At 41.5% G+C, this 24,957-nt stretch overlaps 1 protein-coding gene across 3 annotated transcripts in view; it reads left to right on the forward strand.

The window, feature by feature from the left end:
- Positions 1-24,957, forward strand: part of Ttc28 (tetratricopeptide repeat domain 28) — a 534,278-nt gene that overhangs the window by 139,035 nt on the left and 370,286 nt on the right. Inside the window, exon 1 of one of the 3 annotated variants that reach the window (XM_048342733.1) lies at positions 10,416-11,793. The exons of the other annotated variants lie outside the window; for them this stretch is intronic. Coding sequence (XP_048198690.1) covers positions 11,767-11,793 — 27 coding nt within the window. The 5' untranslated portion in view covers positions 10,416-11,766. Of the gene's footprint in view, positions 1-10,415; positions 11,794-24,957 lie in introns of those variants that run through there. 3 annotated transcript variants of the gene reach the window in all.

Consider the following 24,957-nt stretch of genomic DNA (forward strand, 5'->3'; position numbering starts at 1 on the left):
CCACTGGTGCCTGGCCTTAAAAAATATTGTTATTACAAGGGTGATGTACAGAGGAGTTACAGTTACATAAGTCAGGTAATGAGTATATTTCATTTCGGACAATGTCACCCCTTCCCTTGCTCTCTCCCAGTTTTTCTCTCCCATTGCAGCCTCAAAGTTGTATAGTTCATTTTCAACATAGTGCAACTATTTCTTGATGAGTAAATTAATGACATATGCAAAGTCTTATTGAAAAAAGAAATCTTATGTATTTATTTACCCTTACCATAACACAGACATTGTATTTATTCACTTGTCTAAAAGCAATATAATAAATACCTAGTATGCTGGGATTTGTTTTAAAGACTGGACTTACAAGGGGCTGGGGATATAGCCTAGTGGCAAGAGTGCCTGCCTCGGATACACGAGGCCCTAGGTTCGATTCCCCAGCACCACATATACAGAAAATGGCCAGAAGCGGCGCTGTGGCTCAAGTGGCAGAGTGCTAGCCTTGAGCGGGAAGAAGCCAGGGACAGTGCTCAGGCCCTGAGTCCAAGGCCCAGGACTGGCCAAAAAAAAAAAAAAAAAAAAAAAAAAAGACTGGACTTACAAGGGCAAACTGGTACTAATCCAGTTATAATCCAGTTATAATCATTTGGGTGATATGGAGGTTAAATACATAAACAGTGTGATTCAATTTTTTTCTAGACTTATTTATTTATTTAGATGGAGCCTCAATCTGTTGCCCAGGCTGCCTTGAAATCCTGGTTTCAAGTGATCCTCTTTACCTTAGCTCAGTATAGGACTACAGGTACTAGTCATAGCTTTATAATTTCAAATTGTGATAAGAGCTTGAGAGAAGACAAAGAAAAATAATAGAATATTTTCTGTGATGGCTTATCTTGATTGTCAATTTGATTAGATTAAGAAATGCCTTGGGGATTGCTTAAGCTTCTTTATCTGAGTCTATGTGAAGTTTTTAGAGATGATTAGGTCTTAAGGGCTCTGACCTAAAGAATAGTATAATCTATTGATGGATTCAAAATTTGAATAGAGGGCTGGGGATATAGCCTAGTGGCAAGAGTGCCTGCCTCGGATACATGAGGCCCTAGGTTCGATTCCCCAGCACCACATATACAGAAAAAAAAAAACGGCCAGAAGCGGCGCTGTGCCTCAAGTGGCAGAGTGCTAGCCTTGAGCAAAAAGAAGCCAGGGACAGTGCTCAGGCCCTGAGTCCAAGGCCCAGGACTGGCCAAAAAAAAAAATTTTTTTTGAATAGATTGTGGCTTGTTGGGGGATTGTGGAAAGTGAGGCTTGGTTGAAGGAATTGGGTTTGGGGTGGGATAGGCCTTGGGACTGTATCTAGCCCTGGCCCCTCCTGTATTCCCTTTTCTCTGCTCCCTGTTTGTCAATAAGAGAAATGGGGAAACTGACATAGACCAAAGCCTCTGAAACTTTGAGTCGAAATAACTCTTTCCTCCATTATCAGGAAAACTAACAATAACAAATGCTGGAGGGGATGTGGCCAAAAGGGAACCCTACTATATTGTTGGTGGGAATGTAAACTTGTTCAACCACTCTGGAAAGTGGTATGGAGGTTCCTCAAAAGGCTAAACATAGAGTGCCCCATCACCTAGCAGCCCCACTTTTGAGCATGTACCCAAAAGATTACAAGCAAGAACACACTAAAGCCACCAGCACAACAATGTTCATCACAGCACAATTTAACATTGCTAAAACATGGAACCAACCCAATGCCCCTCAGTAGACAAGTGGATTAGGAAGATGTGGTACATATACACAATGAAATTCTATGCCTCTTATCAGAAAGAATGATACTGTCCCATTCATAAGGAAATGGACGGACTTGGAAAAAATTATACTGAGTGAAGTGAGCCAGACCCAAAGAAACATGGACTCTATGGTCTCCCTCATAGGGAATAATTAGTACACGTTTAGGCTAGTCATAGCAAAAGATCACAAGAGCCCAATAGCTATGTCCTTATGAACACATAAGATGATGCTAAGTGAAATGAACTCCATGTTATAGAAACAAGTGTTATATCATTGTTGTAATTATTTTCAATATGCCATGTGAAACCATAGTTTTTTTTTTCCTCTCATATTCTCTTCTTGTGGTTGTATCCCCACTATCACTGTATCTCATCTGAGTACCCTGGATACTGTATATACTTGTATTGGAACTAGGGAAGGGAAAGGGAATATCAAAATTGAGAGACAAAGGATAAAAAGACCAGTGATTCCAAAAGCAACACTTACAAAACCATTTGGTATAAACCAACTGTACAACTCATGGGGGTGGGGGAAAGAGGAAAAGAGGAAGTGGGGAGGCAGGGGAAAAATGAGAGAGGAGGTAACAAGTTGAACAAGAAATGTACTCACTGCCCTATGTATGAAACTTAACCTCTCTGTACATCACCTTGACAATAAATCAGTAAATATTTAAAAAAATAAATCTTTCCTCTAAGTGGATTTTGTCAATTATTTGCTGACAGTTTTGCACAGCAATTAACACACATGATGATTGAGGAGAGGAGTTAATTTTGGTCAGGGATGGTTTCTCTGATGATTTGCTATATGAAACCCTTGAATATGTAGAAGAAAGGATTTTTTCTGGAGGAAGAACATTCTAGGCAGACTAAGTGCAACTGCCAAAGGTCATGGAGCAGGTAGCACAGTGAGAAATGAGGGTAAAAAGTAGAGGCCTAGATGATGTAGGACTTCATAGGCCAGGGGAAAGGCATTGACTTTTATTTTTTGTAGAAATGGAATACTTGGGTGGGTGTTCTCTAGGGGAAACTGATTTACATTATGGGAATATGATTGTGGTTGTACTGAGACCAGTCACAGGAAACAGAGGCCATGATAGTAAGCTGTGCAGTTAACATTGATGGCGTTTGTGGCTAAAAGGAAGGGACAGAGGGATGAAAAGTGGGAGGATTTGGATTCAACTTTATGTGGAGTGAGTTGGGGGCCAGGAAAGAAGAGGAATCAAAAGTGACTGTACAGTCTTTGGCCTGAGCTACTAGATGAATAGAGGGGTCATTAATTGAGAAAATTAACTAAAAGAGGGATCAGATTCTTTGGTACACATTGGAGATGAATGCAGGATTTTAGCAAAGATGCAGAGTAGGCAGGTATTCAAGTCTGGAGCTCAGTAGCGAAGTATGTACTTGGGACATTAATATAGGCATGACCAATTAAGAGATGGTATTTGGATACCTGAGGCTGGCTCAGATCTCTGAGGAAGTACATGAAAAGAGTAGAAGACTGCCTTAGAACTTTTTAAATATCTATATTTATCTATATGCAGATATTTAGTTAAAGAGTGATATATGTATGTCTGTATATATGTTTGTATGTATATATACATGTAGATAGATATAGATATGTTCATGTAAGAAAAATTGCATCCTGGTATAAGTACTACTGTTGTTTGAGTCAGCTGGGTGAGTTCAAGCAACAGAAAGCAACTAGGACTATTTTAGTCATAAGGAGATTTTACTGACATGATGTTGGTGCTCATACACACATTTAGAAAGCTGGTGAATCAGGTTTAAAAAAATGAACAGAATGGGCTGGGGATATAGCCTAGTGGCAAGAGTGCCTGCCTCGGATACACGAGGCCCTAGGTTCGATTCCCCAGCACCACATATACAGAAAACGGCCAGAAGCGGCGCTGTGGCTCAAGCGGCAGAGTGCTAGCCTTGAGCGGGAAGAAGCCAGGGACAGTGCTCAGGCCCTGAGTCCAAGGCCCAGGACTGGCAAAAAAAAAAAAAAAAAAAAAAAAAAAAATGAACAGAAACTGAGAAAGACCAGCTTGGTCTTAATGGTTGTTCTAAAGAAGCTAGTACTCTACCACAGCTTCACTGTCTGGATTTTCTGGTAGTTAATTGGAGATTAAGAGTCTCATGGACTTTCCTTTCTGGGCTGGTTTTGAATTGTGATCCTCAGATCTCAGCCTCCTGAGTGGCTAGGATGACAGGTGTGAGCCACTGGTGCCTGGCTCAAGATAAGCTTTAATTAAAGATTACATGTGCTGGAATTTCTCACCCACTGATAAATTATGTAAAATTATACATGCTCTATAGCTACGACCATTTGATACAATTTGGAGAAAAATAGTAAGATTTTAGCTGAGAATATTACAGCTCACCATGACTTGATTTACAGAAGACCATTCTTAATACAGTCATAGCCTTCTAATAATGGAAGATTAACTGCTTGCTAGAGAGATAATGAACTATTTCCAGGCCATCTCCCATGTCCTTTTGTAACAACATTATTGGAAAATGAATGCTGGACATTTCCATTGAGTGTTAGATTTTTGTTGTCTTCCTTCAAAAAGTGATACTTATTGTTCTGGTTAATGATTAAATTATTTGTAGATTAAAGTTTTTTCCTTTTAAACATTTTCAGGCTTGATGGGATGATGTTAGAACTTACCTTATTTTGAAAACAGGGTCTTCTGCTAAGACATGACCTCTTGAAGTCTCTACTGACTGCCCTAAGTATTTTTTTTTTTTTTGCCAGTCCTGGGCCTTGGACTCAGGGCCTGAGCACTGTCCCTGGCTTCTTCCCACTCAAGGCTAGCACTCTGCCACTTGAGCCACAGCGCCGCTTCTGGCCGTTTTCTGTATATGTGGTGCTGGGGAATCGAACCTAGGGCCTCGTGTATCCGAGGCAGGCACTCTTGCCACTAGGCTATATCCCCAGTCCCCCCTAAGTATTTGTTGATGTCCCTCCTATTTATGCTTGGTGGTTGAAAGTCCTGCAACCCTAATAGCAGTTGTTTAGTTTATAGCTTCCCTTTGCTTTGCCTTGTGGTTTTTCTTTACACTGAGGCAAATTTGTATTCAGCCAAAGCTTGAGGAGACTCTGTGCTACTACTTTTCTCTCTGGCTTCCTCCAGTTGGCTACTTGGAACACTCTCATCTCTGCTTTCTCAACTCTGTAAGATCATGGTGCTCTTCTTGGAACAGCTGCTCTAGGAATTTGCTAGGCAAGCACTCTGGCCACTAGGCCATATTCCCAGCCCCTGTTCTAGGAATTTGCTAAAACTTTTAGCCTTTATTTTCTCTTCCATAAGATAAACATAATAATAGCCCTGTATAAATGTATTAAGAAGTTGTTATTTCAATCAAACTTAAGACAATTTTAAAATATTGCTGGGCTTGAGCATAATAATCAATAGCTATTGTTGATAGGAAAACATTCATGGCCTTCCAAACTTAAATGCACTTAAATACCTCTGTTATAGGAGGTTGCAGCTCTATTAGATGACTTGCTAAGATGTGTGGCTCACATTATCAGATTTAAAGATTCTGGCTCTAGCTCTGTTCACTTAGTCTGGAATACTGTGCTTACCTTCTTTTACTGCTTCTTGGAGAATACTGTGCCACTTCTTCTGTAAAACCTATCAGTCACCCCAGTCAGGACTAACACTCATTTTTCTCCTTAAAAAATAGAAAATTTGCCAGGCATTGGTGACTTATACTTGTGTTCCTACCTACTCAGGAGACTGAGATCTGAGGATCACAATTCCAAGTCAGCCCAGGCAAGAAAGTTTGTGAGACTCTTATCTCTAATTATCCACCAAAAAACTAAAGTGGAACTGTGCCTGAAGTGGTATAGTGCTGGCCCTGAGCTTTGAGCCAGCACTCAGTCCCTAAGTTGAAGTCCCAAGACTAGCCCGTGTGCATGCACATGTGTGGGCATGTGCACACACGTGCATGCACACACATGCAACTTTATTCTTAGAGATCTGGAACATGGTGAATCCAAGATGAAGATACTGTCTAATCCTGTTCCTGGTGAGGGGTTTCTCCCTGGCTTGTAGTCTTCTTGTGGAACTAATAACTCTTTAGGGAGAAAACATGCATTAGTTACACTATTCCTTAGAGTTTGGCTTGAGCTAAGGGCTTGGGCTCTTAGAATCAAATAGCAAGTTCAGTCAGTATCAGCTGCTGTGGTTATTGTTATTTTTATTAGCTTTGTCCCTGTGTTCTCTGTCCCCTTCCCCTGGACTGCTGGCTCCTTCAAGCACAAGAGCCTAGTAGACACTCTGGGGTTCTTGAGTGCCCAGTGAATGAGTGTGGGATTAATGTGGATCCTCAGTCTCTCTGGGGCTCCTGCCAGAGGCAGGAGATGGGATGATCTTAAAGGGGGTCTTCTGGAGGTCTTGGACCCTCCTGTGGACAGGGAAGCTGACAAAATGCTTATTGTAACAAGTTACTTTTTTTTTTTCAAGCAAACAAAGGCCTTCACATTCTTAAAGTCTCCATCGTGTGAATTATCACTAATGAGGACAGTTTTGGGTTTTTTTTGCTACCAAATATACTTCAACATTTGTCCCTTTATTTTCTCTACATCTTTTTAGATCTTGAAAATAATTTAGTAGTCTTTAGGAAAATTAATGTATTTTCCAAATACAGTTTCACATTGAGTTTAATGTTCTGCTTCTAAAACACAATAAAGGTAAATAAGTATGAGGCTAGCTGTTCTGGCATTTACCCTGTGATCAATGTCAGACCCATCACTCCTTAGGAAATCTTGAAGAAATTCACAACAATGAAAGAGGTGTGTTTTCACCATTCATTTCCCTTTCTTGCTTTTGTTCAGACTTGAATAGACAAGTAGTTATTGAAGAAAATACTATTTTAATAGGCTGTTTTAAAGTATCTGCTTTTCGGAAAGCAATTTGCAAAGTGCTATGTTAAAAATCAGGAAGTTGTAACAATGCCTTTTAGTAGGTGCAGTTCTGGGAAAATATGTTCTTACTGTTGGATATTTGAAACAATGTTGAATGACAACATTTTGAACTATGCTAACTTGGTAGCTCCACATAAATAATTCTTAATGGAGAAAGTGTATTGGTATGAAAGTGAACCAGTAAATACTGCATGCATAAATACCATTTTGATTTGGATTAAGCCAAATAAATAAACAATGATATAAAGATGAAAGAAAACATGTGAGGCTGGGAATATGGCTTAGCGGTAGAGTGCTTGTCTTGCATGCATGAAGCCCTGGGTTTGATTCCTCAGCACCACATAAATAGAAAAAGCCGGAAGTGGCACTGTGGCCCAAGTGGTAGACTGCTAGCCTTGAGCAAAAGAAGCTCAGGGACAGTGCCCAGGCCATGAGTCCATGCCCCAGGACTGACCAAAAAAAAAAAAAAAAGATGTTAGATGGTGTTGGTATTTTAAGTCTTCTAGTTCATGGTTCTCTACAAAATGACAGCAGAAACATTCACCAGACAACAAGGGAAGAAGGGCCATCAGATCACAAGTGATCCACAGGAAATATCCCTAAAAAAAAACCAAAAAACCAAAACACCCTGAAAACTAGCCTTGCATCACTTTGAAGTTTTAGATGGATTCTGTCTTTCTACAGAAGCACAAGTGCATAGCTTTCCTCTTTCTGGATATAGCCCATGTTTTCAGACCCCTACCCCCTGCTCCCAATTTAAATTATGTTGTATACTGTTAAATACAGCCATTGAACCAGGAGATGGCCTTTCAGTTCACAGAGCAAGCCTGGTAGGCCTAAGGCTTTTACCATACCCACAGGGAAAACTGGCCTACAGATTGGGAACTGGTCACTTCACTTACATGTGAAGCTTTGAGTGGTTAAGTCAGCAGTCATATATTAGGACCTGAAGATGGAATTTAGTCATACAGTCCTGTTTTGGTTGGTCTTTTAGGATGCTTTAAAATGTTTGTGCAGTTATATTTTCTTTTTAGGGGATCTGATACAGATGGATTGATATTCCTGCAAGTCATCACCTCATTGGAGTTGGGTAGCAGCTGACCCCATTATGTGATTTCTGTGTCTCAAGGTTCACAATCCTCATGATTCTTTCTTTTGTCTCAGACATGTTACATTTATTCATGTCACATGTATTACTTTTCTGAGAATTTTTTGTGGCAAGGTAGAAACTTTTCCTTTGAGTCCAAAAGCAGCTGCAACTGCTATCATTCAGGCAGTAGAAAAAGCACTTGTCATTTGAGTTGCTGCTTCAGGCTGGTCTCATGACACATATCTGTAGTCCTAGTTATTTGCAAAGCTGAAACAGAAGGATCACTTAATCCTAGGAATTTAAGATCAGTCTGGATATCTGGATAACATAGACCTTGTCTCAAAACAAAGTAAATAAATTTAAAATATTGCTTGAGCTGTGCCTCTTTCTTATTGTTAATACCTTCTATGTTTTCCTTCTATAAGAGAGCATCCAAATTCCTTTGCCTGTATTCCCATCCTCCAGTTTCAGTATCCACAGCCCAAGTATCCTATACATCCTTTGAAATGGAATAGAATTTCATTTGTTCATTCTTCCTCTTGCTTTTCCCCAACACTCATGTTTATAGCCCATGAAGTACCTCTTCTGTCCTAGATACTGTTCTAGGTACAAAGGCAATAAGAAAGTTGTCTCTAAAACTTTTTTCTTAAAACTTTTTAATTAAACATGTTAATTTAATTCAGTAGTGTTGAGGGTTGAGCTGTATCCTCAGATCAGCTCTTATATTTTTATCAGGTCAGTATTTTGTATTTTGAATACATCTTCCATATGTGTCTTTGCTTACACTATTCTGCCTTTTTCTTTCACTGATACATTTAACAGATATTTATTGGTTGCCTGCTGCATGGCAGGCTCTGGTCATTGGATGTAGGTGTTTTAATAAAGTCCTCCTTCTCTTAGAGTTCATGTTCTTGTGGGATGAACAGATAATTTACAAAACAAACAAAAGTATGTCATAGGGCTAGGAAAGAAAATGTATCAGGGGAAGGAGGACAGAAGATATGAGTTATATTTTAGGAGGAGTGGAGAGAGACAGCTTTCTAATACTGTATTTGAACAGAGCCCTGCAGGAACCAAGGGGAGGAGGCAAGAGGCTATGTGGAGAAAGAGTGATTTAGGCAGAGGGCACACATGTTCAAGGGACAGGGAGCGGCAGGGATGGCAGGGGCTTAGTGGGGGAGCAGAAGGGCAAAGTGTGAGCTCTGAAGAGTGGAAGGGTCCAGATCTTGGTAAGTAGTACAACTATTTCACAAACCCTGGCTTTTGGTTCCAGAATAGGTTATATCACCTCAGAACTTTCACCTCAAGTTCTTTTGTGAAGCCTTTCTCAGCCCTGCCTGTTTATGGTTTCCCCTCTTAACTCCTAGAACACCAGCTGACATATAGTTTGTCAGTTGCTCCTCTGGCTAAGGCAGTAAGTGCCTGGTTGTCTTCTCAGAGGACTTCTTTCCTAACTTGTTATAACCTCCCTAGCTTAGGGGCTTAGTCTCTTTTTTCTTTATCCTACACTTTGTGAGGCTCTGTTTTCAGATGTCAGCAGGAGGAATTTGATGTCTAGGAAAAATGTTGAGCGGACTTGGTGATAGATATGAATAATGATGTTAAAGGTTTTGGTTTGTGATCCTGGACGAATAATGGTATATGGACAGGAAAAAGGCTGTTAGGAAGAGATGCTCATGCTAGGGTAGATTGATGGCTTTGGCATTTGTTGGTTTGAAATTTGTTGAACTTTTGATGCTAGTAGGATTTGTATGTGGAATTGTCTATAATAACTTGGGTATGTCAGTATTCACACAAGAGAGTGTTTGAGTTCTTTGTGACTGCTGTCTGAAGTCAGAACAAGACAGCCTGTGGAAGCTCTTGTGCCTAGAAAAGGGGCTGCAAACAGTCGCTACTTAAGTCATTGTATTTAATAGGCTTACTAAAAGGAGAGGTTAGGTTGGCATGTAGTCATGCTGCTCACTTAAGGTAGGGCAGAGGCTCGGGGGTCAGGCCATCCCAGTCCCATGTGTTCTCTGTGTCTTGGTTGAGCAAGTAAACTCAGTGTTCTCATCTGGAAAATGGACAAAACAATCCTTCATGGATACTGAGGGTTGCCTGGAATTGTTTGTGTATTTTAGTAATGTGGTATAGTTAGTGCTTAATCTGAATATAATTTTCCATATTAGTCAGTACTGAAAATGGACACAGATATGAGATAGTTAGGTAAACAATGTGGGTACATCAATTAATATTCTAGTAGATTACATTATTTACCTATTTCCAGCTACCAACAGCTTCAAGTTGGATTTGGAGTCGACAGACTTGTTGGATGATAACCAATAGAATCGCATGGTATTTGTAGAGTAATATTCTTAAATAAGATGGGATCATGTCACAGAAGATAAATGAAACTAATATCTATAGTATTGATGACTGTGTGTGTGTGTGTGTGTGTGTGTGTGCGCGCACGTGCCGCACGTGCTGGTTCTGGGGCTTGAATTCAAGGCCTGGGTGCTATCCTTGATTTTTTGTGCTCCAGGTTGGCTCTCTACCACTTGAGCCACAGTTCCATCTCTGGGCTTTTACTTGCTAATTGGAGATTAGGGTCTCCCCCGGACTTTTCCTGCCCCAGCTGGCTTTGAACCTTGACCCTCAGATCTCACCACCTAAATAGCTTGGATTATAAGCATGAGCTACCAGTGCAAGCACTACAATATTATTTTTATGGTATAAAAGTAGCACTAACAAGACACGATGGTAGGTGCCTGTAGTTCCAGCTACTTAGGAGGATGAGGTCGGAGGATAGCTTGAGCCTACAAGTCCAAGAACAGCTTGAGCAACATAGCTAGCTAGCACTAAGTTTGATGAAGCAAATACAATTTATACTTAAGTTCATTGGGGGCAAGAGTCTTGATTAAGATTTCTTATCTTGTTAGATACCTTGAATCTTTTCTTCAAATTAGATTTTTTGGTAGCCTTTTTGGCCTAGAGTCTGTTCCTTTCCCCCTTTTCTCTCCATATAACTCACAGATCTCCTTATGTCTTTTGAGAAGGTTTCCTGACTTTGTAGATGACTTTAGGCTGTTTCCTTTGGAGCCCTTGGGTGTCTCTGGAATTGTAGCTTTCCTTTCTTCGGTGGAGCAGATCACAAGTCGTGGCACTAAGACCCAGAAGCTGTGTGCTCTGTGTGGCTGGAGCTGGGCAGGCACTGCTTGCACTGAAGGGAAGGAAGTCATTAGTGCAGACTGAGCTGTGGAGTTGGGTTCTTGCAGGATTTCCTTCTAGCCTTTCCCCACTAAGGTTCTTGGGAATTAAAAGAAAAAAATCCAAACACACAAACCAAGTTTTTCTATTTACAGGGCTCAGGGAACATAGATATTCGGGAAGGAAAGATCCTTTCCCCCAAGTTATCCAAGAAGCAAAGAGAAAACAGCGTAAAGAAGCTCTGATTACAGATTTGTGGAATTTCTTTGCTAAATTTTATAAACAAGAAATCCACTCAGAATTTTGGGAATTGCTCCAGGCTGCGCAAGAGGGTTTGATTGCTTGTCTAATCTTTTTTTGAGAAGAGGAGAATTCGCTGAAAGGGGTTTGGATGGCAGGAGCCCGGATGGGTTTCCGTCGCAGCGTGCGTTCTTGGTCTCGGTCTCCGTCTCTGCTGTGAGAGAGGGTCTGAGGACGGACGGACAGACAGCTCCGAGACTCTGTTGTGGACTCCGGGTTTCTCTTGTGGGCGCCAGGGAGAGAAAATGCCCCGCGGCCGGAGTCCGTGGACGGCTGCCGGGGCGTCCTAGCCCAGGCTCAGGGACGCTTTCACTGCGCAGTCAGCAGCACGAAGACTGGACCGCGGGCTTGCTCCTTTCTCGGGGACATGGGGAAGCCATAGGGGCCGGGAGGCGGCAGGACAGGCGGCCGCCGCTGCCCCGCGTCCACCCCGAGCCCCTAGTCGGCGCCTTGATGCTCCTCGCCCCGGCGGTACAAATATGATGAAATGGCAGCCCCGGAAGAAGGTAAGTGGTGGTCCGGAGCCCGGCTCCGGGAAGCTCCTTGTTCTGCGTGGCCGCCCGGTCCCGGCCCTAGTGACTGGTGGGGTCTCTTAGGGGCGAGTTGCCAAGTGTGATCCCCGCCCCGGGCTCCCGCTTGGGCTCATGGACCCTGTGACAGCTCGGTCACCACTCGCTCGTCAGAGTCTGCGGGCCGGTGATGCAGTCAGCTTTACCCACAGCCAGCCCAGGGCTCCCGGGCCGGGGACGCGGGCGGGGCGACCCATCTCTGGGGTCCCTGACCTACTCGGTGGCCCTGCAGGTGGGTGTCGTCGCACCTACGTCCCCAAGGGGTTAACAGGCCCTGGCCGCCGTTTCCTCAGGGCCCCGCTGGGGGGCGAGCACCCCCAGCGCAACCACCCCGCTTGGGCACCACCTCTCTCCCGGCCTCGCGCCACGGTGCCCGAGGCCGCCCAGACCCGCCCGTAGGCTCGGCCTTTGTGCGCGCGGGGGCGGGGGCGGGGGGGGGGGCCTGCTGTCCAGAGAGTGCCGCGTGGGCATCAGTGTGGCCGGGGCACTTCGCTCTTTTCCAGATTATTTCCTAATATGGCTCCTTTGTTGAGAACTCAAGTGGGGGAAAAATTCAGTGGTTCTATCAAAATACATTGCCATTGGTCCCCGAATAAGCTTTCTAAATGTGGGGCTGGTCCCTACCCCGGGATGTGGGGAGGAAGACAGCTTTCTTCAAGTTGTTGGCAGCTCCACCTTTGGCTGGGGCTGGTTTTGGCTAAGTTGTCTGACTGCTGCTAATGTTAGGTGAACCCTGTGGTTGGCTTCGTAGAGGAACTTCCCCACCCCCTCCTTTTATTGACATTCTTCTGAAGGGAAACAGCAGACTCCATTTGCTGTGCCCCTCCCCACAGCGACCTGTCTCGGTTAGCAGCAGTGTGCTGTTTTACTTGAGCAAGCTAAACTGACTCTTTCTTTGTGCGGTGATGTGTGATGCCGAGTTGTACATAAGAACTGAAGTAGAAATCCGGTGTGAAGTGCTGGAGAAGGTTCAGTGCAGTTGTTTTATCTGTAGACCTTGCTTCCCTATAGCCTGATGAACTGAACAGGTTTTCCTCAATGCCTAGTTGATATGATTTTGTCCTGTGACATTGTGTCTTCTGCCTCATCCAGAAGCCAGACTTTCTCAGATGTTCTTATAGGACTTCTTCCAGTGAGGCTGATTTCATTGACTCTGGCTATGAGAGCCATGAATTCCCCATTCCACATCCCCCATAAAACAGAGTTGGGACGAGGAAAACCCACAGAAGAAACCATACAATTAAGCAATTTAAACAGATCCTGCATATTTCTCAGGTCCTCCATATCTCCTGTATTTGTAAATTGAATATTTATGACAAGTTTAAAGATAGAGTATGCAAATTGTACACTTATGAATGTCTGTTTTTTTTTTTTTTCTATTTTACCCAATATGCAGTGACTCGTGTGGTTATGTCTGTGGTGACCTCTCTGGGTACTGGTATTGCTTGAACCATGGAAGTATTATTCTTGGCAGTCAGGTGGATTTCTAGACTCTGGAAGATTGTGTTTCAAGTGTTAGGATTCACTCTGTGGCATTTACACACTGTGATGCTTAAATTGCTATAGTAGAAGGTTGTGTTTATTCACTGTGCTCATAATCTCAAATCATCATGTTATGAAGATCCAGATATAATTTTGCAGAGTTCATAGGAGATTGAAAAAATAAGCTGAGCCATCAGATTCTGCACAATTGTTTGGTGGTAGTGTGGGAACAATTCTTGCTCCTTTTGCATTGGAAATGGAAGCTATCCTGGAAAAGGATCAATAACCCATGCCAGTGAAGCACCCATAAGGCTTCTCAAAGATTGGGGTTATTTTCTGGCTCTTGCCAGAATGCTCACATGATCACACCATTGCATGGTTTCTGGCTGGGTCTGCTAACACATTTGTAGTGGTACAGTCACATGCCATGTGTTTTACCAAACTGTTTCATAAAAACCATTTACACTCCAGATGAAAAGTGATACTGCATGGATGTGATTTTAACAACACTGGGAAGATTGTCCACAGAATACTTCCCCAAGCAGTGTTTGTCTGCAGCTGGGCTTCAGCATTAGATGGTTAGTAGCTTGCTGTAGGCCACTACCAGTTTGAATTTTCACAATAACAGAGGGATTCGATTCCAGATTTCTTTGTTTCTGTCTTAGCATATGGTAGAGTACATGACTGGAGGGGAGTTCTTTGCTCTTCTCTGCTTATTTGGTGGGCTAATGTAAAACAAAATAAAACAAAACAAAACACACCTAAGACAGGCTTTTAAAATGAGTCTGGAATATTCCATGAGGTTATGATACCTACTCACATAGCAATATCACAACATGAGTCATCAGATCATGTCCCCACTATCAGTGAGGAGCTTAGGACCCAGTTTTCTAAGCATAGTGGGTCTCCCAACAAGAGCCATGCTAAGTACCCTGAAAAGATTCACAGGTACATGTTTATTTCCAAATGCTTCAGATTGTACATACTAGATGTGGAAAGTTTTTCCTATACCAGCTATACCAGTAAGTAAAAAAGCAAGATTCTAAGTACTTGTGCTGATCTCATCATGGTAAAAATATTGATATGCAGGTAACAATTATTAGGCACCTGCTCTATTGTAGGTATTGCCACTTGGTCTTCATGCTTTCTTTTAACTTTTATCCACAGAGGGGGAGAGTGTTTTAACTTGCAATTTAGAGATAAGAAAACAAATTTAGAGGGGTGAAGTGACTTACTTCCAAGTCATACAGCATGGCAGGGTCAGAACTAGGATTGGACTGGGTCTTGTGCTCAGACCCTGTGTTCTTTGCTATTCTGCCTGGGATCTGTGATGACCAGGACTCTTCATCTAAGGAAGACATAGTGGAGAAGTCAATATAGGACATTCAGAAAGAGATTTGCTCCCTTAATTTGAGGAACTATCACCAAGATTCTGTCCCCTCACCTCTGGCTTTTTTTCCTCTTAAAGAAACACCATGATTTTTAGCTACTTCTGAATTCTTGGAGCACTTAAAATCTAACCCTTTAGGCAGAGAGTCATTTTATTGATTGGACTCTTCCCCCCACCCCCATTGTGAAAATAACTTCAATCTCTGCATGTATATATCTAGCTTCTTTATTATGTTTCTAGCTCCTTATATTCAGGAGCAGTATCTTCCCTTTTCTGGTACCAAGATAAAGTAGTTGATCAATAAATACTTATTTCATGTAAAAGTAAGTAACTACAACTGGTGTTTTTAGACTTAACTCTATTTCACTTGATTCACAGGTACTGAGCTGTAGTGGAGTATTGGAGAAAACCAGAATATTTGTGTCTAAGTTCTAATTTTGTTTGCAGGAAACATCAGGGAGCCACTTTCCACAAAATATCCCTGGAAGACCTGATTAAGACACTAGGCTCTATAGCACTCCTACTCTGGTGTTGTGAACCAATCCTTTTATTCCAGTAACCTAATCCAACTGGCTAAATGTGCTTTCCCAGGTTCTCACCTTATAAGCTATTCTGCATTATATTATTTTTTATCTTGTATTTGCAGAAAGGCTAGTAATTAAAGTGCTCATCTCACAGGAACATGTTTGTTTACAATTCTGAAGAGATTTCTGCTCTTTAAAATCCAGGGATTAGTATCAGATAATGCTGTGTAAATAAGACTGCAGTCTAAACCTTCTGGAAGGCTGCTGCTGATTGGATTTTTTCATTGCTTATCTGGTGTTATTTTACTGTTCGCACATAATAAAAGATCATTAATAGGAGTATGTCACATAAGCTACATTAATTATGTCATTTGAGAATTATATGATATATTTATCTTGTTATACTTGTCACATTAATAAAATGTGAGTCTGGCTTCTTAAATGACTTCTCTAATGGAGTTTCATTTGAAAAGCTTGTTTGGAAGCTCACTTGTAAGGATTATGTCCTGCAAATTTGTGCCTGGAAATAGCTTATTACTTTTATGAAAGAGTATATTTCAAATCTCTATACTTGCTCTGTGATGAGGTATTATTTTCCTGGATAATAAGGCTAAGTCTCAACTTTTAATGCATCTATACTAAACTAGTTACTTTCCTGAATTCTATGCAGCTGATATTGCTGTATTATTCATTGTGGGCCATGGTTTATTTAATGGTATAAAAACAGACCTGAAAAATAAGCATTGTGGATAAAGGCAGTTATATAGAGACATCTTAGAAATTTCATGTGATCAGCATTTCTGCAGATCCATTCTGTATACAGTTCCCAGGTCAGTGTAACCTGGAGACCCTAGTTTTGGTTCTGGCAGCTCCCTTGACTCTTGTCCTTGGGCAAGTAATTTAATCTTTCACATCTCACTCCCCACTGTTGGAGTTTAGCGCCTCATTATCACTTGCTGGCTCTATTGCAAATGGCATCCTAATGGTTTTCCTTTCTTTGCTCTCTTTTTTCTTCAGCATTTACTTTTTTTATTCCTTCCAAGTAATTGTTTAAACAGTTCACATATGCTCATGTTCCTGACCTTGCTAGAGCCCTGGCCTGTCTCTCCATCTTCTAGTAGAGGTCTGAAGAGTGGATAAGCATGTCCTGGCTGTGCAGGGTCAAAGGTGCTATAGTGGAGAAAGGTACAGTTTGCCCCTTTCTCAGAGTCTATGGGGGTTCTTAGTGATGTCCACCCATGGTTCACACCAGCATTCACTCACCTCCAGTGAAATTTGCATACTGTAGTTTTCATCATGAAAGATCTGGCTTCAGCAATTCATTTTTATTAAAAAGAAGAAGATTGTAAAAAGCTGCTGTAGTTTAGATTGTATAGTGGTGAGGAGAATGGACTTTGAAGCTAGTCAAGGAATTTCAGAATGGTATCCAGCTTTTAGTATGACTTTAAGGATGTAAAAAATGCTTACAAGAGTGCCTGGCATGGGAAAAACACTGTTTTTCCTTATAGCATGATGATGCCCTACAGTATAGATTGACATGGCCCACTAGGTTTCTTCCCTCTGCCTGAACACTTCCTGTCCTTAACTTATCTTGCTCTTGGGACTGTCCTATTTTAAGCATGGAATCAGGCTTCTCCTCCTCACTCAATCCTACCAGCCATTCTTCTGTTGCTAGACAAAGTTGACCAGATCCTTCTTTGACTGTAGTTGTATGGGTGACAATCCTACCTCTGCACTACAGCTGTCAAGTTTATGTCTCGAGCAGTTTAGATTTAGAAATCACTGACACAGGAGAATCATCTGAGTGTTTGAATGAATGGATTAGATGCCCAGTAATCTTCAAGCAGTTGGCTATATCCTTTAATGAGTCAGTTAAGAACTCTTCCTAGCAAATTTATCTCTATCCCTATCTTAGCTTTCTAGAATACCATATTGAATAGGAGTAAGGGAAGTTCTGAATTATGTAACTATTAAAAATAAAACCACAGGCTTGAAGTGGTAGTTACGTAATATTGTATATATACTAAATCTCTTTGGGTTGTAAACTTTTAAGATGATCAATTTATGTTACGTGAACTTAGCCTCAATTTTCATAGAAGAGCAAAAAGTTACCTAGCTAGTGACATATCTTACACTGGTCACAAGACCCCAGGCAGCAATCCCATGTCAGTAAATACCACATAGCAAGCCTTCATTCCCTTCAGCCCCATTCTTCATTCTGTAAATTTCATAGGAATGGTCATCTATAGAAGACTACTTCCAGGAACATTGGAGAGGCTGGAGGTAGTTGATAGACTTGATAAGAAGTGAAGGGAACTGGTGATGAGGAAATCTGAGCTGGCACCTTTATAGTTTGGGACTAGCCAGTAAACATTGCCAGGGTGAGAGGCTGTAGGGTTTAATTGGCCCAACTTCAAGAAAGGGTGCCAGAAGCCACCTTCACTTTGCTAGTCAGTCACCATGATGACATGCTGTGAAAACACTGTAGAAAGAGGCGAGAGAAAGCTGAAGTCCCGGTTGGTCCTGTCAGCTCCAGCCTCCACAGTGAATTCATTATATCATTAATAACCATGTGTGGCTCAGCTTAAGACTCTGCTTCTATTGATGTGCTAAAACCATGTAGTTTTATTGAAAGCTATAAAAATTATATCATTTAGCTGACATTTTTAGATTCATATGAAGCTTTTGTCCTGAACTTTATTGTTAGTCCCCTGCCTGTTTTTAGATTTCTGTCCCTAGGAGTTCTCACATTCTCACATGACTAATCCTTTGACTATATTCCCTTTGTAGAGTATGTTGTCCTTTAGATGATGCCATTAGATTGTTCTGTCTCTGTTATTTTGAACATTTTGTGCTTTTTTTGTATACATCTTAAGAAAAAAATAGGAAATTGTGTCCTTGGACTTACATGTGGGTAATAAACTGAGAATTTTTCTTTCCTAAAAAATGCTATGAAAGAAGTTGGATGGGCGGTCAGCTGCACATAAGCTCCTGTGCTGGGAGGGTGCTCTCAGTTTTGACTATTAGAGAGTGAAATTTCTCTAGCCCATGTCTAGTTATGTAAGCCAATGTCCACTTATAAATGCCCCCATATTTCTAGCATCATTTCCTTTGCAGAGGGTAATATTTCAAATTTACAGCACATTGGGGGACTAAGACAGGCAAAACACAGATATTAAGGCATATGTGGTGTGGAGCAGTTACTATTTGGAACAGGAGCCCAGTGGAATAGGGAGCCAGAGGTCATCACGGGAACCCATTGTGTCTGGGTATTCTCTCCCAGACATGCAGTAGAGGGAGACCATAAATGTGGAAAGCAGGGAAGGAGGAAACCACCAGGAAAATTTGTTACACACCCTGGGACCACTTTGCTACAGTTACATATTGTAACAAAGATTACAATAGATATTCACTGATAAGTAATTACATAATCTAATTTATCCAATGTGTGTGTGTGTGTGTGTGTGTGTGTGTGTGTGCGCGCGCGCGCGCACGTGCTGCTCTTGGAGCATGAACTCAAGGCCTGAGCACTGCTTTTGAGTTTTTGTATAGCCACAGCTCTAGTTGCAGCTTTTTGGAATTAATTGGAGATGTTTCACAGGCTTTCCTGCCCAAACTGACTTTGAAACTCCATCCTCAGATCTCAGCCTCCTGAATAGTTAGGATTACAGGCATGAGCCACTGGTACCTGGCTGATTTGCCTAACATTTTGGGGAAAATAAAAATACAATTTTTTTAGTTGAAATATTTGAAAATAGACTGAACACTTAGCTTCTTTATATAGCTGAGAATCTTGCCTGCCCATTATATTAGTTTTTCCATTATATTAGTTTACTGTTCTGACAATTTTTAGTGTATTTTGCTTTTTTTTTTTTGTCAGTCATGGGGCTTGACCTCAGGGCCTGGGCACTCTCCCTGAGCTCTTCAGCTCAAGGCTAGGGCTCTGCTACTTGAGTCACAGCACCATTTCCAGTTTTCTGGTGATTAATTAGGAGATAAGAGTCTCACAGAGTTTCGTGCCTGGGCTGGCTTTCAACCATGATCCTCAGATCTCAGCTTCCTCAGTAGCTAGGATTACAGGTGTGAGACATTGGTACCCGGCTTATTTTGCATTTTTTTATATGTACAAATGAACACAACTAGAATGCATACACTCACATACACACATTTATAGGATCACTATGGTGACAATGGAAAATCACCACACTGGTTGTTTGTTTTTTTTTTTTTTTTTACTTATTAATTTATTGTCAGAGTGGTGTACAGAAGGTTTACAGTTTCATACGTAAAGCAGTGAGTACATTTCTTATCAAACTTGTTACCTCCTCCCTCAACACAGTCCCTACTCTCTTTCATTTTTTCTCTTACACTCTCTTTGTCTCTGTTTCTTTTTTTCCTTCCTCTTTGTCTCCCCATGCCTCCATCTTGTGTGGGCTGGCACTTAGCTCTACCCTCAATAAACTCTTCTCTGCCTTAACCATGCGGCAGGTTCCTTTCTGGCGAACCTTACATCTGGTGTTGTGACTCGGATGGGGACAGAGTCAGGAGTTGCTGGATCGCCTCTTCCCGCTTCTCTTTTGAGGGTTAATCTGCCTCCTTGACTGCCCCTCCTTGGACCAAACTGCTGAAAGCCAAAGGAAACTCACCTTGGACTTCTTACCTTTACCATTGCTGGCTACGCATCCAGCACACCATCTCTAAGTCTAGTGAGTGACTCCTGTCTACATGTCCTCTGTCTGTCTGACCACGCCAGAGGGACCCCTTATGCTTTTTTGGCCAGTCTGTTCTCAGGGATGCCTGAATCGAGAACTTGACTCTACATCCTTGCGGACCCCTGTCTATGTCCTTGTGGACCCCCATCTATTCCTTATGGACTCCTATGTCCTCACTAGACTACTCCATAAAGTCAAAATACCTCAGGCTAGAAAGTCAGTCTCAATGCCCCGACCTTTTGGCTTGTGCTCTTGAGAGTGCGACACAGGCTGGGTACCAGGGACCCCCTCCTCTAGGTTCCCTCTCAAAGGCTAGCCATTCTGAATTTGATCTACTCCACAAGCCAAAGGAAAAACTGGGCAGTTTTAGAGAAATAACTCTGACAAGTATTTGTGGACAATTCCTAATAAGTTACAGCCCCTGCTTCATGAGATTTATTCCAGGCTTCATTCAAGGACTGGTGTCTACCACCAAAGGACAGCTGCTGCTTATCTTCTCCTGGAGAGGCTACATCTCCACCTTTTACCCCTAATGTCGATGCCCTTTGCCAGAAGGAGGTAGCCAGAGGGAGTCAGTGCCCTTTTTCATAATTATTAAAAGGCCGGCATGGGCTCCATGCAGATGCCCCCCACCTGTTTTAAGTCTGTGCCCAGTACCTGAGTTACCTAGGTAACTGGCACACATGGAGGCAGTTTTCCTCCTCCACTGAGGTCACAATCAATCCATCTGGCCATATCTCCCACCTTTTCCTACATAAAATCGGGCTCAACAGTCCCAACTCTCTTTCCTTTTCTCTCTTACTCTCTCTTGCCCTTTTTCTCTTTTTCCCTTCTTCCTTACCCTTCTCCCTGTGCCTCCATCTTGTGTGGGCTGGCAGTTTGCTTTCCCCCCAATAAACTCCTTTTTACCTGAACCATGTGAAGACTTTCCTTTCTGGATAACCTTACATTCTTCTAGGAGGGGCATATGGGGTGATTCCATATTTTAGCAATGGTAAATTGTGCTACTCCAAAGCTCTCATCATAAATGGGTGTTGGATCTTATGAAATGCCTTTACTGCATCTATAGAAATAATCATGTGATTCTTGTCATTGCTCCTATTGATGTGGTGAATTACATTAATTGACTTGCATTTATTAAGCCAGCTTTGCATCCCTGGAATGAATCCAGTTTGATCATAGTGTTTTGATGACTTGTTGAAGTCGATTGGCCAGCATTTTGTTGAGAAGTTTTGCATCAATGTTCATCAAAGAAATGGGTTTATGGTTCTCTTTGTTTGATGAGTCCCTGTCTGGTTTTAGGATAAGGGTTATGCTGGCTTCATAGAATGAGTTTGGTAGTGAACTTTCGCTTTCAGTTTCATTGAAGAGTTTAAGGAGTGTTGGTTTGAGTTCTGCTTTGAAGGCCTTATAGAATTCAGCTGTGAATCCATCTGGACCTGGGCTTTTCTTGGAAGGGAGATCTCTTATTGCCATTTCTATTTCATTACTTGATATGGGTCTGTTTAGTAGGTTTAATTCTCTTGGTTAAGTTTGGACATATCAATATTTGCTAGGAATTTGTTTGTTTCTTCCAGATTCTCAAATTGTTAGCATATAGGTTTGCAAAACATGCCCTTAGAATATTCTGAATCTTGGTTGTTTCTGTCGTGATGTTTCCAGTCTCATCTCTGATTTTTATTTGGGTGTGCTGTCTTTGTTTTTTGGTAACATTTGCTAAGGGCCTTTCAATTTTGTTAACTTTTTTTTGAAGAACCAACTCTTTGTTTTGTTGATTCTTTCTGTGTTTTTTTTCCACTTTAATTTATTTAATTCTGATATAATTTTAATTATTTGCTTCCATTTATTGTCTTGAGGTTTGGCTTGTTGCTCTTTTTCACGGAGCTTAAGGTGCATCATTAAATTGTTTGGTTGACATTTCTCTAATTTGTTGATGTAGGTGCTCAGAGCTATACATTTTCCTCTGAATACTACCTTTGCTGGGCCCTAAAGGACACAGAATTCCATTCTGATTTTTTCAATGACCCACTGGCGAGTCAACAATGTGTTGTTCAGTCTCCATGAGTTGCAAGATTTTCTATGGTGGCTTTTAGTGTTGAGCTCTTAATTTTATTCCATTGTGGTCTGAGAGAATGCAGGGAATGAGTTCAATATTTCTGAATTTGTACAGATTTGTTTTGTGACCTAAAATGTGATCTATTTTGGAGAATGTTCCATGTGTTGCCGAGAAGAACGTATATTCTGGTGTTGCTGGGTGGAATAGATGTTGGTTAAGTCTAGTTGATCTATGCATTAGTTTAGTTCTGAGGTTTCTCTGTTGAGATTTTGCCATGTTGATCTATCCAGAGGCAACAGTGGTGTGTTAAAGTCACCAACGACCAATGTGTTTGGATACATGTGTGTTTTTAGAGTCAGTAGTGCTTGTTTGATGAAGTTGGGTGCTGCAGCATTTGGTGTATAGCTATTTAGGATGGTTATCTCTTCCTGTAGGAGAAATCCCCTTATGAGTCTGTAATACCCTTCTTTGTCTCTTCTTACTGATTTTAACTTGAAGTCAATTTTATCTGATACTCGGATTGCAACTCCAACCTGCTTATGGGGGCTGTTTACATGATAGATTTTATTCCGGCCTTTCACTTTCAAAATATGTTTGCTTTTACCACACTGATTTTTATTTGTGGTGAATTACCTGGTAACCCCAAATAAGATTCATTAATTGGCAATTTTAAAAGTTTTAACTATTGTTAGTGTGAAACTTTCTAAAATATATTTCATCCTTTCTGTTTTCTTAAACAGAAGGTGCTAAGCATACGTTAATCTTCTGTGAACTACCCAAGATTGTGATCACAAATGTGAATGATTGTTTTAAGACACACTGATCCAACAGGAGCTTTTAAGGAATGTAGAACAATTTGTTCTTATGCTGAGTGGTTCACATTGATGTTTTGCTCCTTTCTGCATAATTTTGTGCCTTCTTTGAACAGTTTGTACTTGTGTTTCTCTGTTATTCTAAGTCATGCTACTGTTGTGTAGACTCACTAGTGCTCACTAAAGAAAAACAAGCAGTTCAAGGAACTAATAGTCTTATTTTATTTATTTATTTATTTTTGCCAGTCCTGGGGATTGAGCTCAGGGCTTGGGCACTGTCTCTGAGCTTCTTTGGCTCAAAGCTAGCACTCTGCCACTTGAGTCACAGCACCACTTCCTGCCTTTTCTATTTATTTGACACTGAGGAATTGAACCTAGGGCTTCACGCATTTTAGGCAAGCAGTCTACCACTAAGTTACATTCCCCACCCAATGCTTTCATTTTTTAATTTAATTTTTATTAAAATAATTTAAAATTGTTATTATAAAGGTGATGTACAGATGGGTTACAGTTACATAAGACAGGTAAAGAGTACATTTTTTTTTTTTTGGACAGTGTCACCCCTTCCCTCACTCCCAGTTTTTCCCTTCCACCCCCTCCCCCAAGTTGTATAGTTCATTTTCAATATAGTGTCTAGTAAGTATCACGGTTGCACTTGGAACCGGGGCTGTTTGTTTTTTTTTTCCTGACAGTCCTGGGTCTTGAACTCAGGGTCTGGGCATTTACTATCTGTGAGCCTGTCTGTGCTCAAGGCTAATACTCTACCACTTGAGCCACAGCACCACTTCTGGATTTTTTTCTTTATGTGGTACTGAGGAATCGAACCCAGGGCTTCATGCATGCTAGGCAAGCACTCTATCACTAAGCCGCATTTCCAGCCCTCGAACCAATGCTTTTAAAAAGCTGACCAGTTGGGCTGGGGATATGGCCTAGTAGCAAGAGTACTTGCCTCTTATACATGAGGCCCTGGGTTCAATTCCCCAGCACCACATATACAGAAAATGGCCAGAAGTGGCACTGTGGCTCAAGTGGCAGATTGCTAGCCTTGAGCAAAAAGAAGCCAGGGACAGTGCTCAGGCCCTGAGTCCAAGCCCCAGGACTGGCCAAGGAAAAAAAAAGCTGACCAGTCAGAGCTAATTGAATCATTATTACATCTGTTTAAATTATTTGAAATTTTAAAAAGACAAATTTGAGTCAGTAGTATGGTGCAAATGGTACAGCACTTAGCATGCCTGATGCCTGGGATTGAATCCTCAGTACTGCCCAAAGCAACAACAAAACCAAATAAAAACAAAATGTCCAAGCTTGGGAATGTGTCTTAGCAGTAGAGTGCTTGACTAGCATGCATGAAGCCCTGGGGTCTATTCCTCTGCACCACATAAACAGAAAAGGCTGGAAGTGACACTGTGGCTCAACAGGTACAGTGGTAGTCTTGAGCAAAAAGAAGCCAAGGATAGTGCTCAGGCCCCAGTCCAAGCCCCAAGACTGGCCAAAAAGAAGAGGAAGAGGAGGAGGAAGGGGAGGAGGAAGAGGAAGAGGAGGAAGAGGACAAAGAGGACGATGAAGAAGAAAATGTCCAGTTTTAAAGGAAGAGTTGACATTTGTTCTTTTTTTTTTTTTTTTTGGCCAGTCCTGGGCCTTGGACTCAGGGCCTGAGCACTGTCCCTGGCTTCTTCCCGCTCAAGGCTAGCACTCTGCCACTTGAGCCACAGCGCCGCTTCTGGCCGTTTTCTGTATATGTGGTGCTGGGGAATCGAACCTAGGGCCTCGTGTATCCGAGGCAGGCACTCTTGCCACTAGGCTATATCCCCAGCCACATTTGTTCTTTTTTAAATTCTTTCTGATAGTACACTGTGTTCTAGGTAGTGGAGGTAGTGATTTTTCTATGAGTGAACTAATATTTATTATGGCATTAACTAACAAGAGTTAGATACATTTGAGGATACGTCAACATAGGGACCAAAAATATTTTGAATGATATGATTAATCATATTATTCCCTGTTTAAATTTGTTTTCATGTATCTGGCTTGGCACTTTTTCATTACCTTATTCAAATATACACAGACACAAAAAAATATGGCAATGTTGGGTATAGTAATGTATGCTTGTAGTCTCAGCTACTCT

This window comes from Perognathus longimembris, chromosome 3, assembly GCF_023159225.1.
Source record: "Perognathus longimembris pacificus isolate PPM17 chromosome 3, ASM2315922v1, whole genome shotgun sequence".
Taxonomy (NCBI): Eukaryota; Metazoa; Chordata; class Mammalia; order Rodentia; family Heteromyidae; genus Perognathus; species Perognathus longimembris.